Below are 15555 nucleotides of genomic sequence, written 5' to 3'. Positions count from 1 at the left end.
TGTTCGCTGCTACTACCCACCCCAGGAGGAGGGGGGAATGGCACGTTTCCCTTGCGCGCATACGCGCAAACACACACACACCACACGCCCCACATATATCAGGCTACAGCCCCAGCCCCAATTGCTACTACTAAGATGATAATTACAAAGAAATAAAGGAGGATGTACTATGCGGGGTTGATATTCCCACACTTCCTGGTACCTCCAGATCTGTTGCAGAACACGGGAGCCGGCGAGGCACATGCTGCCTCTCCCCGCGGCGCTTGCACACAAAGGAAGGCACCCCAACTGTCAGCGCCAAGGAAGACACTGCAGCATTAGAAAAGGTCTACCTCCACCCCCAAATGTGGTTTTCCCGCCCTTCACAATGCTGGAAAGAGGGAGGTAGAAGAGGACCTGTCAAACCCAAACACCTTGGGAAGCCAGCCCCCACCCACCCAGGCAAAATAAAATAAAATAATGCCTTAAAGCAGGTGAACTGGGGGAGATAGGAAAGAGGCTTCCGTTGTCCCCATTTATTCTCCCCCTCCCGTTCTTTCTTCCCAGAGCTCAGTACGGAAAGGGAAAGGCAGAAAGAGAGACAAAGAAAATTCTGGAGAGGAGGGGGGTGTATAGACAAAGGAGTGTTGCGCGGGGTGGGGGGCTGTGGAGAATGCAGGAGGAAGAGGAGGAGAAGGGGTTGGCAAAACACAGAGAGAGACACACGCACACACGCACACACCTGGCCGGGCCCCTTACCTTTAGATGCATCTTTCTCTTCCTTTGACTTGATCACCTTCCCGCTCATAGATCCCAGTTTGGTTGTAAAATCCCCCCAAGAGACCTCGTGTGGACAATCCGACTGGACTTCCAGGAAATGCAGGCAGTGGATGGAGATATGTGGACAGAGCGATGAGAGCGCCTTCTTTTCCCCCCACCTTTCTTTTGTGGGTAAACGAAGAGGGGGTTGGAGAGAGGAGGGAAATCCTAAAAGCAAAATGTATTTTTCTTAAAAAATAATAAATAAAAAAGGAAGGGGACGGGAGGAAGAAGAGAAGGGAAAGAGGGGAAGAAAGGAAGAATCAGGAGGAAATCTTGATGGCTCCTCGTGCTTTTTCCTGGTGCAGGAGGGTTCTTAAAGCCCACCACCACTGCCAAAGACTGTATTGAACCTGCTGGCTGGTGCTGTCTCTCTCCCCCCTCCTGCCTAGTACAGGAGAAAGGGGGGCAGTGAAAGCGAGGGGGGTCCCCTGGACATCCGCAGGATTCTCCCTCGCCTTGGCTGGAAGGTTTGCAAGAGACAAAAGCAGTTTGCTGCCTCTCTCTCCCCCGCCAGAGATTCCCTCTCCTCCTTCCACCTTTCCCAGGCAGTAGGAGAGGAGGAGGGGACCACCACTCCTAATAGCTCCAGCCCACCCCACCCCCACCCCCCAGATGCTACTGGCAGGCAGAGAATTACACACACCTCTCTTGTTCTCCCCACTCAAGCGAAGGGCGGTGGGGTTGCCGCTTGGGGGAGGGAGCGTGCAATTTCCCTGCCTCCCCCCGCTCCTACACACACGATTCTTGTAAAAGTCTAGGGAGGTGTTGGAAGAAACGAAGGGGGGGTCATTACACTGCAGAGAGGGGCGTGGATAAAACTTGCAGGGTTTCTTTTCAAACACAGGAGAGTCGCTCAACAAATTGTATGTTCAGGTAGGGAGAATAGCTATGGGCAAAGCTGTTCCCCAGGTGGAGAGAGAGGCGCTACCTGTTGGGTCTGGAGTAAAAGAGGGATGGGCGGGGGCTGCTTCTGCGTGGCCAAAAAAGAAAGGAGAGCAAATGCGTAATAAAAGAGGGTTTCGCATTTGCATTAGATTTGCATATGAAATTTGCATAGCAACGCAATGCTTCTCCATAGGGAAGCCTATGACCTGTGTGCCTGCTCTCCAGGTTCTGGATGTGGAGCAACTTCCAAGGGCCGCCTTGCCCTCCCTTCTTGATCTTTAAGGCAGACTTCAACCCAGCATCTCTTCCAACCAAGGACACCTTCCAATAAAGGGCTGGCCTCTAAGAGAGGGTTGGCCTCTGTTAGGGAAGGCAGAATTTTACTTCCCTGGGACAGCGGAAGTAAAGAATCCAAGACAGCAATCCTATTGGGCATGCTGGACTGGTGGTAAGTCCCATTACACACCATGGAGCTTACTTCCAAATAGACATGCCTAGGATCATGCTGTTATTTCACAGTGGGTGAAAAGGGCAAAATACCACACCACCTGCACCCAGCTGCTTAGCTCAATATCTGGAAGGCATTAATGCCTTTAATTTTCAGCTGCAACCACCCTGTGTGGATTTAAACATTCACTAAACCAGAGGGTAGATTTACACCATGGGAAGGAGGAAGAAACTCTAGGACCATTTTTTTGAATTGGGCTTTGATGAGACCCAAGCTGGAATTGTGGACCTTCACATCTTCCTTTTTACCCATCCCCTTTCACCTTCATCAAGTTTTCATCTTACAGCTGCAGAAAATGCAAACAGCTCCAGCTTTTGGTGGCTGCTCAGGCAAGACACCCTCCATGGGACCCCCCTTCCTCAGTGAGGCTCCCACTTCACTTCCATTGTCGCCATCCACTGCCCCACCTCTTCCTCACCATTGCAGCCTCCTGCTTGCTTGCCAGTTAGAGAGCCAATGAGCAAGAGGGCTGAGACATCTCTGGCTCCTCAACATCACTGCTCCTGTTACCTGGGCAAGAGCAAGAGGAGGGTGAAGCAAGGAGGCTGCAGTGGTGAAGAGGAGGCCCAGTCCCAGGAGGCCCTTGTTAGCAGCCCCCAGGAAATGCCTGGCTGTGCTGACTCTTGATGTCATGCAGCCCCTGAAGCCAGCAGAACCAAAGCTGAACAGAGGAGTTGGAAAGGTCTACCAAGGCAAGAACCATGAGGATAAGTATCCACAACACTTGTTCTCCCACTGCTTGTGAATTCTTCTTCCTAATTAAGAAAGGGGGGGAATAGTGTTTGCCATCCTTTCCCCCCCAGGTAAGTCCCCATCCAACAGAATGGTAGGACTTGCCAAGTCACCTGGGTGAAAAGAATCCATAGGTTATGTATTGTCCACACCTTTAGCCGTAAACAAATTATGAAAAATCTGGATTTTAAAATTCTTTAAGTGGTACGTGTGTGTGTGTGTGTGTGTGTTAGTGTGACTTTGATGAGTTGAGGAAGTTCTCCAATCCTGGACACACATCTTGGTGTTCAGCCATAATGAATGGCTTCCAAAGGTAACATAATCTTCATCTTAAATGCCAAATAACTCCCCAAGAAGGATGTTGAGCATTTTCTTAAAGAGGAAAAGAAAAGTGATGATTACCTTTGGTGTCACTGAACGTGCATTTTGGAGGAGGCAGAGCTGCGTCCTCCACTCAAAGTCTTGCATTGCAAAACGTAAAATGCAAATTTTGACTGGATTTGAATGCATGCTGAGCTTCTCTTGGCTGATATTCTGGAGTCAGTCAATAAATCACTTTATGCCTAAAACAGCAATATTCCATTAATCCCAGGGGTGTGAAAGCTTTTTTTCAAACTGAGGGCCACATTCCTCTCCAGGTGACCTTCTGGGGGCCATATGCCAGTGACAAGTGGGGATGGATGCAAAAGTGGGCAGGGCAACTAATGTGAATTATACCTTTGTTCGGTAGGCTGCTTTCTGCCCATGCTCACACAACCCTTTCTGCCCTCCATGCAGGCAAGCAAAAGGCATGATCAGAGTTCAAGGACACAGTCCAGCCTGGCAAAAGCACTTGGGATGAAAAGCAAGACCAGAGAGTGGATTGTAGAGATGAGGGGTGACTTGGGGCAAGTTTGAAGGGCCAGATAGAGATAGCCTGCAGGCCTGAGGCCATTCTCAATCTACTCTGATGCCCTCCTCCAATAATGGGCATGTGTCCTACTTTGCAGAATGCAATCCTCTATTTTATGGACTGTTCAGTCCAAGTTTGGTTTAAGGATAATGGATCATAAGAAGGGAGAGCAGCTGGATCCATTAAGTTGCCCATTCACAGTCAGCACCTAGGACCGCAGACAATGTCTGCTTATGTGGGCTGATCCACATAACTATATGATATATAGGTAGCTGCAGAGGTTTTTTTAATAAGTTGGAACTCACTGGAACACAATGCCAGCACCTCTCAGTTGGGCATCATTGCCATTATAAGAGAACAAGGGAGGTGTTCATGGTGAGTTCTGACACCTCTTTTTCTAGAAATATAGCACTGAAGGTAGGTAGGTAGGTAGGTAGGATCATAGAATTGCAGAGTTGGTAGGTGCCACAAGGGTCATCTAGTCCAACCCATCGCAAGGCAGGAATCTTGCACCCAATGTGGTCCTCAAACCCACAACCCTGAGATTAAGGGGTCTCATGCTCTACCAGTTGAGCTATCTGATAGATGACAGCTGCCTTGTTATCTGACGGAAGCAATCTTTATCTGGTTCAGTATGCATACATTTCACACACTGAAACAATGAGGAGGTTGAAGGGGAGGGAATAACACTTTTTAATGGTTTGTCTTTACATGTTGCCCTAAAGAGAGGCCATCCCGCCTGCAGAAGAGTGAAGGGAGAAGACCTCATCTGAAATGGCATCTAATGTCTCCAGCTACTTATACTAAGAATAATCACCTTTTATGTTAAACAGTGTCACCTGATTAACTGGAGGTGTCTTATTAATTGATGCAAACTTCAAAAGAAGAAGATTAAAACAGATTAAAAATTGCAGCCTTAGAGAGGGAACGATGTGGGTTGCTACTAGAGGACACTAGGAATGCTCCAAACGCATGCAATTCATATCTCAATAGTTCTTTTGAAGGTTTCCCAGCTTGAGTTTTAAGAATGTGTATCAGAAATTATACACATGCCTCAGATTTTTGCATCAGTGGAGAAGGGTTGTAAGTAGTGGCCCCTCAAAAGAGGTAAGCGCACAAGAACATAAGGAGAGCCTCTGGATCAGGCCAGTGGCTCATCTAGTCCAGCATCCTGTTCTCACAGTGGCCAACCAGATGCCCCCATGGGAAGCCCGAAAGCAGGATCTGAACACAAAACCAACTCTCTCCTCCTGTGGTTTCCAGCAATGGGTATTCAGAAACATTGCTTCCTCTGGCCATGGCTGCAAGATCAAGCCCAGCGGCTCACCTCATCCAGCGTCCTGTTCTCACAGGAGACCTGATGCCTATTTTAAGCCCGCAAGCAAGACTTGAGTGGAACTGTAGCTCTCCTACACTGACCTGCACTGCTAGTTGAATGTAGCCCACTCAGTGAGCCCTGCAGTCTGCCAGACACAAGAGGCACCACATGTGGTTGGTGAATTGTTTAGTGGGTCACAAGCTTTGCAGGCAAGAGCTAGAATCAGATCTAATTAATGGCTGGCTACATGTGCATAGGATATATGCTCGCACTACCCAACCCTTCCTGCTCTGTCCCTTCCCAGCCTTTCAGGAAGCACCAGCATTTTAAGAGTGTTGGATAATGATAAGGAGGTGTGGATGTTCCCAGCTGATGTCATCCATCTCCTGGCCAATCACAATCAATGGGGTCTTTCTGCTTCATTGCCCCATTTGCTGTATGAAAGTCAGAACCCCCAATAGTCTGACCCAGGCACAATGTCACAGACAGAATTTAATGAGCAGGAAACATTTGCCTTCTGGAGCTGTCTGGAGCTAGGCAGCAATTAATTCATAGACCACAGCAGAGCTGCATAAGATGTCAGCCACCACAAGCCCTTTCAGTCTGCTTGCTTTTTTCTTTTCTTCTTTCCTTTTTAAAATATTTAGCACTCCCAGAACATTTCCATATCTGGAGCATGGTTTTCTGCAGATCACAAAGGCGCATATTTTGGTATGGTTTTATTAAGGGTCTAATTCCAGGAATGGTTGGATACAGCCACCTCGGTCTGGTCAATGCCTGGATAGGAGATCACCCAGAATCCCAGTGGGACACTCCTTTGAGTTCCATAATGTTAGAAAGTTGAGATACGAGTATCATAGTCTTATATTCCAATACTTATCTCAGGTCTCCACATATCAGTCCTTCTGTAGCCAAAAGGGCATTTGCCAATGCACAATAGACTGTAAGAAGAGCCGCACTGGATCAAGCCAAAAGGGGGCCCATCTGGTCTAGCACCCTCTTCTCACAGTGGCCAACAGATGCCCATGGAAAGCCCTGAAGCAGGACTCTCCCCACTTGTAATCCTCAGCAACTGGTATTCATTCGCCCATTCCAACAGTGAAGGTGTAATATACGGATTGGGGCTAGCAGCCATGGAGAGCCTTCTACTCCGTGGATTTGTCTAATTCTCTTTAAAAGCCCCCCAGGTTGGTGGCCATCACTGTCTCTTGCTGTGTGGTACAACAATGCGCTATGTGAAGAAGGCCTTCCTTTTGTCTGTTATGAATCTTCCAACATTCCTCTTCATTGGGTGGCTCTATGTTCTAGTGCAATGAGAGAAGGAGAAAAAAACTTTTCTCTACCCACTTTCACCATACCATGTGTTCTGTTATACATTTATTTAATGTCTCCCTTACTCAAGGTGTAAGAAGGCTTGGTGAAACCCTTAAGTTAGCAGAAACACAGAAAATCTTTAGAAGGCAACTCCAAAACAGCCCAATGGGAACTGAGCATGCTCTATCGCCACAGAGTAGGACAGTCGGTAGAGCATAATCTCAAGGGCCATGGTTTTGAGTCCCATGTTGGGCAAAAGATTCCTGCATTGCAGAAGGTTGGACCAGATGACCCTTGTGGTCACTTTTAATTCTACATTTCTATGATTCTATGAAGTAGGGTTGACCTCTTTATCCAGGACATGCCCTCTTTTTCATGGATATGTAAAATAGTCATCATAGAGATCCATAGTTAAAAGCAGACACCAGCAAATGTATCCTCTCTTTTTTCCTCTTTAAAATATGGTAACCCTACACTGGCCACTGTGGGGCAGGGGACATGGAAAACTGAAAAAAAGCAGAACAGAGGAGCTAGAATCATAAACAGCAAAACTTTGCACTGCAACATTCTTTTGCAGCCCTCACTTGTCACCCTGAATTTGGAGAAGAGCCATTGTACTCGGTACAATAACAGAGAGAGTTTATAACACATATTTTAGTGCCAAATAGTCTTTCAATCATTAACACAGCCACTTTTAGATGTCTAAATCTGGGGTGGGGAATAGATGTTTTTCTTCCTGTTATTGAAAGCCTTTGGAACCAAGCAAAGTTGGACCAGGAGGTGAGAGCCAGGAACGATGAAATGGTGTGAGCATCAGACAAGAGCAAGAGATAGGACACTGGATCAAATCTCTGCTCAGCTAGGAAGCTTACTGGGTGACCTTGGGCTAATGGCTCCTTCTCAGCTTCACCTACATTGCAAGGTTGTTAGGGGAGGATAAAATTGAGAGGGTGGGCAGGGTTAGGCTGAGCTCCTGCCCTGCAGGGAAGGGCAGGTTTCAAAGGCAAGAAATAAGAGTAAATAATAATAACAACAAATATTTTTTTTAAAAAAATAAATAAATACCCAGAACAAACTTAGTTGGGCTCTAAGGTGCTACTGGACAATTTTTTATTTTTTATTTTTTTATTTCGACTGTGTCAGACCAACACGGCTACCTACCTGAACAAATAAAATTGTGTTTTCTGTTTGGGACACCTTGATAAGAATCAGAATGACACTCTTTACAGGTGGTGGCAAAGATGGCACATTGCGCTTCAGAGAGTGCTAGCTGATTGCTCTCAACAGCTATTTCTTTCTCTCCTGAAAGCTGACATGCTTCTCCACACACACTTCCCACAACAAACTCGGCTAAGGATGATGTGATATAAGAACATGCTTTATACTAAGCCAGGCTTCTGATCCAGCAAACTTAGTATTGTCCACACAGCAGGCAACTGTTCTTCAGGGTTTCAGGTAGAAAAATTGCAGCCCTACCTGGAGATGACGGGGATTGAATCTGAGACCTTCTGCATACACAGCAGATGCTCTACCACCAGGGGTTGGCAACCTAAGGCCCATGGGCCACAAGCAGCCCACGGGGGTCATTTAACTGGCCCATGAGCCACCCCAAAACCAAGCTGCCCACTCGGCGAGTCCCAGTGTGCTGCGCTAAACCAGCACAGTGTGGTGCGGGGACTCACTTCCGGAGCACTGGAAATCATGTCTGCGCAGACGCAGACACTGGAAATCGCAAGTGCGCACGCTCACGCACGCGAGCAATCTGGCCCATGGAGGGATCTCTGCTTGAGTGAATCAGCCCATGCGAGGTAAACCTTGCCAATCCCTGCTCTGCCACTAATGTGTGGCTGAAGGAGCAGTGGTTCAGGGTTGAAGACACATTGCTATTACTGCAGCAGGGTCCCAGCAGACTTTCTGGCTCCAATTTCCTTCAGCCACTCAATTAGCAGGAAAGTGAGTTTTTTAGCCTCTGGAAATAAATCTTCTCACCCTTTGAGCTGATTGGAACCAATTGGAGCTGATTGGAGGGGAGGAGTTTTTGGTTTTGCTCTTGTTCTTGTTTTTATGTAGTTTGTGTTCTCGTTTTGTATTTCTATGTTGTTAACTGCCCTGTGATCTTCAGATGAAGGATGGTATGCATATTTAATAAATCATCATCATCATCAAGGAGGTGATTTAGCCTCTTATTGGCTCCTAGGGTCACTCTGGAGAAGGAGCCCAGGAAGAACACAGAGCACAGATTGTTCTGTGTGCTCCAAAGCACACAGGAACAGTGAAAACACCAGGTGCTTCAGTTTCAGGAGAGTGGCTGCAAGTTCTGCTGCGTACAATAGGACCTCAAGAAAAACATGACTTACACCACTCTGAAAGAATATATCAGAGCACTTCCAAACCGTCCGTTCTACTGCAGAGAAAATAATAGCAACATGTGGACATCTGTACTGGTGACTGCAATGCATTCCTAATTATAATATTATTGCATAATATTAAAGGGTTGCTTAATCTTAGAAGGGTGTGTTGTGTGGCTGTGACTACCCTGCACTTCTGAATTTTCCATGCATGGTGTCATGGTAGTCAGGAATGGATTCATCTTACATTTTACAGAAATTCTACAAACCACTGCAAAAAGGGCATCAGGGATCAAATCTCCCCATCACCCCCACATTTTCCATCCCAACCCTTTCCGCTGTTATTCCATGATTCAAGCAAAGCCATCCCCAATTCAGGATTGCATTTCATTTGCTGCTGGAGAGGGCGGGGTTGTTGACAAACACAAGGAGTCTGGAAGACTAGAGAGTCTCCAGTAAGAGAGTCATGGAACAAAGACGGTTAAATGTTACAGCACAAACAGAAGTGTTTTCTTTGAGGGGCAGGGAGGCAAAGATTTGTCACTCCAAGGCCAGGATATTTTGCCTCATTGCCCTCCCCTTTTAAGAAAGCTTAAAAAAAATACTTTGCATAAAAGGGCACCAGGGCAAAATGATGGGGTGAGACTTCAGCTGCCCATCATCTTAAGAGAATCTATATTTGTAAATTAGCATTTGAAAATCTAGTGAAAATCTGTGTCATAGGCCAGGGTCCCACATCCTTTATGTACCTAGCAATGCAACACAAACATGATCAGGTGGTTGGGAAACCTCCTCCAGAAGGAAAGTTTGAAGGCATTTGAATAACTTTTTATTTTACTTGGAGTGGCGGGCAGCATAGCACCACAGGAAGCTGCCTCATGCTGCCTCAGACCCTTGGTATTGTCTACACTGACTGGCAGCAGCTCTCCAGGGTTTCAGGCAGGGTTTTCTCCCATCCGTAGCTGGAGATGTTGGAGACTGATGCTGTGACCTTCTGCAGGTAAAGCAGATGCTCTGCTTCAGCAATGAGGGACAGGACAGCACTGAGAGAGCTTCTCGGTGGATGTGGAGAAAATGGCTATGCTACAAGGACTTTTCCCCTCTGTCTCTCAAATCTGCAAGAACTTAGGATCTGTCAAAAGTGGAATAAAGGGTGGGTGATTCAAGCCAGACAAAGAAAGGACTTCTTCACCTGTACAGTCATTGAAATTCAAGGTAGAGATGGCCACTAGCTTAGAGGGAATTTGGGGCAGTCTTTGCCAACTTGGCATCCTCCCGGTGCTTTGGGCTACAATTCCCATCAGCCTCCACCAGTTGGCAAAGATTGATTCTGGGGGAAAACACAGAGGGGGAAGAGAGTTGGCCACAAGCTACGAGAGTTAAATAGACCCTCCATATTTAGAATCAGTATATCCCGAATGCTGCTTTCCAAATGGGCAATAGCAGGAGAGGGATATTCACCACCACCCACTCCTTGCTGGCTTCCCAAGGCCACAGTAGAAAGAAGGATCTGGTCAGACCCAACCAGACTATCCTTATCCTCTTTGTAATTTCAATTAAAAGTAGAGACATCACCTTGCCAACAAAGGTCCGTATAGTAAAAGCTATGGTTTTCCCAGTAGTGATGTATGGAAGTGAGAGCTGGACCATAAAGAAGGCTGATTGCCGAAGAATGGATGCTTTTGAATTATGGTGCTGGAGGAGACTCTTGAGAGTCCCATGGACTGCAAGAAGATCAAACCTATGCATTCTGAAGGAAATCAGCCCTGAGTGCTCACTGGAAGGACAGGTCCTAAAGCTGAGGCTCCAATACTTTGGTCACCTCATGAGAAGAGAAGACTCCCTGGAAAAGACCCTGATGTTGGGAAAGACTGAGGGCACAAGGAGAAGGGGAACGACAGAGGACGAGATGGTTGGATAGTGTTCTCGAAGCTACCAGCATGAGTTTGACCAAACTGTGGGAGGCAGTGGAAGACAGAAGTGCCTGGCGTGCTCTGGTCCAGGGGGTCACGAAGAGTCGGACACGACTAAACGACTAAACAACAACAATTCCAATTAAACCACAAGGGAATTATGCGAGGGGGAGATAGAAGCTTGTAAAGAACCTATATAAACAGTGCGAAAACCAATGATACTTTTTCATGTTCTTCCCTGGATGCACCAGCTTTTTATTTTCTTTCAAAGTTGGATCCAGTTCACCCAAACAATGCTCCCCTCCCCACCACCACTGTGTCACCTACCTTAATCCGAGAAAGGGCCGTGAGCTGTGTGCCTTAGAAGCTATTCCTGGCCAGGAGTTCCAGTGCTCTACAGAAGTAAAAATCCTGAATTAATCCTATGCGTTTAGCATGTGCTTAAAAAATCCCCAAGAACAATGGCACAAAAACAAAACAAAACACAAATCTCTATCCTTAAAAAAACAACACAACTCCTTCTCCCAGTTTCCCGTGGCCTTGGGAAAACACTCCAGAGGAACTACCCTCTGAATCTGGTAGAACGTGGGGAGGGGGGGGGGTTGACAGAAGAACGACCCATGCAGTAAAAAGGGTTAGAGGCCTGCCATGCCCAGCCAAAGAAGCGGCAAGTCACAGGGTTTCTCCAGCAGCTATTTTTAGTGAAACAGAATTCCTCAAGTTGTTTTGACTTCCCAAGTTGCTCTCCTCTAAGTGCTGGAGAAGGCAGCTGTGCATCCAGATCACCTTACAGCATGGAGGATCCCTTTCAGAGCCAAAGTTGGAGAGGAGAGGCCCCAGGAAGAGACGAGTGGTCAGGGGTGCTGTCAAGAAAGGGCATTAGGGCAGCCGTCCATGGCTCCCCTCGGAGGAGGGCCAACAAAAGCGCTGGTTTGCCACATTTTGAACACATGCCCACCACAGTGATGCATACGTATGTACACACAGAGAGTGTTCAATTTCTTAAAGCATACCACATCAAATGAAGGGACTCACTCAGCTGCATGCCTTGAGGTAGACCAGCTGTAGAAGCTCACTCTTTAAAAGTACAGTGATACCTCTGGTTAAGATCTTAATTTGTTGTGGAGGTCTTAACCTGAAACTGTTCTTAACCTGAAGCACCACTTTAGCTAATGGGGCCTCCCGCTGCCACCAGAGCATGATTTCTGTTCTCATCCTGAAGCAAAGTTCTTAACCCGAGGTACTATTTCTGGGTTAGCGTAGTCTGTAACATGAAGCGTCTGTACCCCGAGGTACCACTGTATGTTTGTTAATTTTTGAGAATACAGCTGTAAAAGGTCAATCAGATGTGCAAATCCGTCAAAGGGGGGGAAAACCACTCATAACTGTGACCGTGATTGTGGCTGAGTGAGGTACAGGGGTTGTTTATATCACTGTCTTCTTCTTAAATATTAAATATGGAACAATGAGACAGAGTTTACATTTCTCTTTAACCACCCCATTGTACTCTCAGGATCTTCACTATCTGCTTCTGAGTTTTCTGGGAGCACCAGGCTGGTCATTGCCAATGGGCCTTTTGGCCTCATTTCAACAGAGCTGCTTCTGAAGGTCACGGTACATAGAATCACAGAGTTGGAAGGGACCGCAAGGGCCATCTAGTCCAACCCCCCTGTAAAGCAGGAATATTTTGCTCAGCTTGGGGCTCGAACCCACAACCCTGGAATTAAGAGCCTCATGTTCTGCCAACTGAGCTCTCTCATTTCCCCATCCTTTTTGGCATATGCCGACAGGTGTAAAAGGGAAACTTGGATCAGTGTTAGTGATTGCAAATATAGGAGCAGCAGAAAGAAACAGTCCCAGAAATGGCAGGCACTCCTGCTGTCTAAGATCCTATGAGAAAGAGAGAGAGAGAGAGAGAGAGAGAGAACAGCTGTGATTGGTACTGTTCTGGCCTGACCAAGACTGATGGGAGTTCTTCTAATAATAACAATAATAATAATAATAATTTATTATTTATACCCCACCCATCTGGCTGGGTTTCCCCAGCCACTCTGGGCAGCTTCCAACAGAATATTAAAATACAATAGTCTAATAAACATTAAAAGCTTCCCTAAACAGGGCTGCCTTCAGATGTCTTCTAAAAGTCTGGTAGTTGTTTTTCTCTTTGACATCTGGTGGGAAGGTGTTCCACGGGGCGGGTGCCACTACCAAGAAAGCCCTCTGTCTGGTTCCCTGTAATTTGGCTTCTCACAGTGAGGGAACTGCCAGAAGGCCCTCGGCACTGGACCTCAGTGTCCGGGCAGAACAATGGGGGTGGAGACAATCCTTCCAGTATACTGGACTGAGACCGTTTAGGGCTTTAAAGGTCAGCACCAACACTTTGAATTGTGCTCGGAAACATACTGGGAGCCAATGTAGGTCTTTCAAAACTGGTGTTATATGGTCTCGGTGGCTGCTCCCAGTCACCAGTCTAGCCGCCACATTCTGGATTACCTTCAAAGGTAGCCCCACATAGAGCGCATTGCAGTACAGTGGTACCTCAGGTTAAGTACTTAATTCGTTCCAGAGGTCCGTTCTTAACCTGAAACTGTTCTTAACCTGAAGCACCACTTTAGCTAATGGGGCCTCCTGCTGCTGCCGCACCACCGGAGCCCGATTTCTGTTCTTATCCTGAAGCAAAGCTCTTAACCTGAAGCACTATTTCTGGGTTAGTGGAGTGTGTAACCTGAAGCGTATGTAACCTGAAGCGTATGTAACCCGAGGTACCACTGTAGTCCAAGCAAGAGATAACTAGAGCATGCACCACTCTGACGAGACAGTCCGGGGGCAGATAGGGTCTCAGCCTGCATACCAGATGGAGCTGGTAAACAGCTGCCCTGGACACAGAATTGACCTGCGCCTCCATGGACAGCTGTGAGTCCAAAATGGCTCCCAGGCTGCACACCTGGTCCTTCAAGGGCACAGTTACCCTATTCAGGACCAGGGAGTCCTCCACACCTGCCCGTCTCCCCCAAAAACAGTACTTCTGTCTTGTCAGGATTCAACCTCAATCTGCTAGCCACTATCCATCCTCCAACTGCCTCCAGACACTCACACAGGACCTCCACCGCCTTCACTGGTTCTGATTTGAAAGAGAGGTAGAGCTGGGTATCATCCACATATTGATGAACACCCAGCCCAAACCCCCTGATGATCTCTCCCAGTGGCTGCATGTAGATGTTGAAAAGCACGGAGAGAGGACAGAACCCTGAGGAACCCCACAAGTGAGAGCCCAGGGGTCTGAACACTTATTCCTCCACCACCACTTTCTGAACACGGCCCAGGAGCAAGGAGCGGAAACACTGTATAACAGTGCCCCCAGCTCCCAGCCCCTCAAGATGGTCAAGATGGTCCAGAAGGATGTTATGGTTGATGGTATCAAATGCCGCTGAGAGATCCAGCAGAACTAGGAAACAGCTCTCACCTTTGTCCCTAGCCCGCCGGAGATCGTTGACCAGTGCAACCAAGGTAGTTTCAGTCCCATGATGGGGCCTGATTCCCACCTGGAAAGGATCCAAATGGTCCGCTTCTTCCAGGCATGCCTGGAGTTGTTCAGCAACCACTCGCTCAATCACCTTGCGCAAGAATGGAAGATTTGAGACTGGGCGATAGTTGGCCATCATGGCCGCTTCTAAAGATGGTTTTTTAAGAAGCGGTTTGATAACTGCCTCTTTCAGCGGGTCTGGGAAGGCTCCCTCACAGAGAGAAGCATTTACCACCCCACTAAGGGCAAGGATCAAGGAGACAGGTGGTTGGTTTCACTCGTCCAAGCAGCCTGTCCACATCCTCAGAGGTAACAGATTGGAATTGATCCCATGCAACTTGACTAGACAGGACTCTAGCACTCTCCCGCCCCGGCCCTGCTCCCACGGTGGCGTCTACCTCTTCCCAAATCTGAGCGACTTTATCTGCAAAAAACTTTGCAAAATCATTGCAGGAGATCATGTGGCCCGTACTGGGCCCCGATGTAGCAGGTGGTTCCGCTAAATTGCGGACCACCTGAAAAAGTCTCCTGCTGCTGTTTTCTGCAGATGCAATAGAGGCGGTGAAGAAAGTCTTCTTCGCCGTCGCTACCACCACTTGGTAGGCTCGACGTTGAGCTCTAACCTGTGTCCGGTCAGCTTCAGAATGGGTCATCCGCCACCGGCGCTCTAGCTGTCTCAACGATTGTTTCATTGCCCTCAGATCCATGGAAAACCATGGGGCTGTCCGGGCTCCATGCAATCAGAGAGGGCACTTTGGAGCCAGACAGTCAATAGCCCTGGTTAACTCCACATTACAGTGGGCCACCAGGGAATCAGCTGAAAGGCCATCAACACTGGATAAAACATCCCTTACTAGAAACCATTTGGATCCGTTAAGTGGTGGGGGTGGACCATCCGAATCAGTCCGACCTCCCTGCAGAGGGGAAGGGTGGCAGAGAAGTCCAGTTGCACCAGTTGTTGTCCAAACTATCTGGAAAGCACCAGCTTGGAGAAGGCTTGCCCATGGTTTCAGTGAGAGTGAACATGATATGAACATGTCATCACCTTCTCTGAAGACTCTGGACTTCTTTGCCTGCTGCTTCCCCCTTCCCTGCATTTCTTTCAGAACAGGGATTAGACCAATGGTTCTCAAAGGTTGTGGCGTGACATACTGGTATGGCAGGAAAAGAGGATGTGTATGGCAGGAAAATTCAAGGACAATCTAAGAAACATTTAAACATTATAGTAAAGTACAGTACAGTATCAAAACAATATTTTTATTTGCAGAATATGGATAAGTAGGGATTTGTTTTGTTTTCAAAATGAGAGCAAGAGCATCAA

General features: G+C 47.5%; 1 protein-coding gene across 6 annotated transcripts in view; it reads right to left on the bottom strand.

Annotated features, from left to right (window-relative positions):
- FGF13 (fibroblast growth factor 13) overlaps positions 1-11360 on the bottom strand; it is a 232320-nt gene extending 220960 nt beyond the window's left edge. The window contains exons 1-2 of one of the 6 annotated variants that reach the window (XM_080990112.1): positions 11039-11360; positions 739-966 (exon numbers count right to left, since the gene is read on the bottom strand). In XM_080990112.1, coding sequence (XP_080846238.1) covers positions 739-787 — 49 coding nt within the window. In that variant the 5' untranslated portion in view covers positions 788-966; positions 11039-11360. Of the gene's footprint in view, positions 1-738; positions 988-1444; positions 1536-11038 lie in introns of those variants that run through there. The other 5 variants (XM_080990114.1, XM_080990118.1, XM_080990117.1 and 2 more) reach the window with 5 other exon arrangements.
- Between the last annotated feature and the right edge of the window lie 4195 nt (positions 11361-15555).

This window comes from Podarcis pityusensis, assembly GCF_964106645.2.
Source record: "Podarcis pityusensis genome assembly, chromosome: Z".
Taxonomy (NCBI): domain Eukaryota; kingdom Metazoa; phylum Chordata; class Lepidosauria; order Squamata; family Lacertidae; genus Podarcis; species Podarcis pityusensis.
Note: the sequence above shows the minus strand (reverse complement) of the source record. Positions and strands in the feature narration are given on the sequence as shown.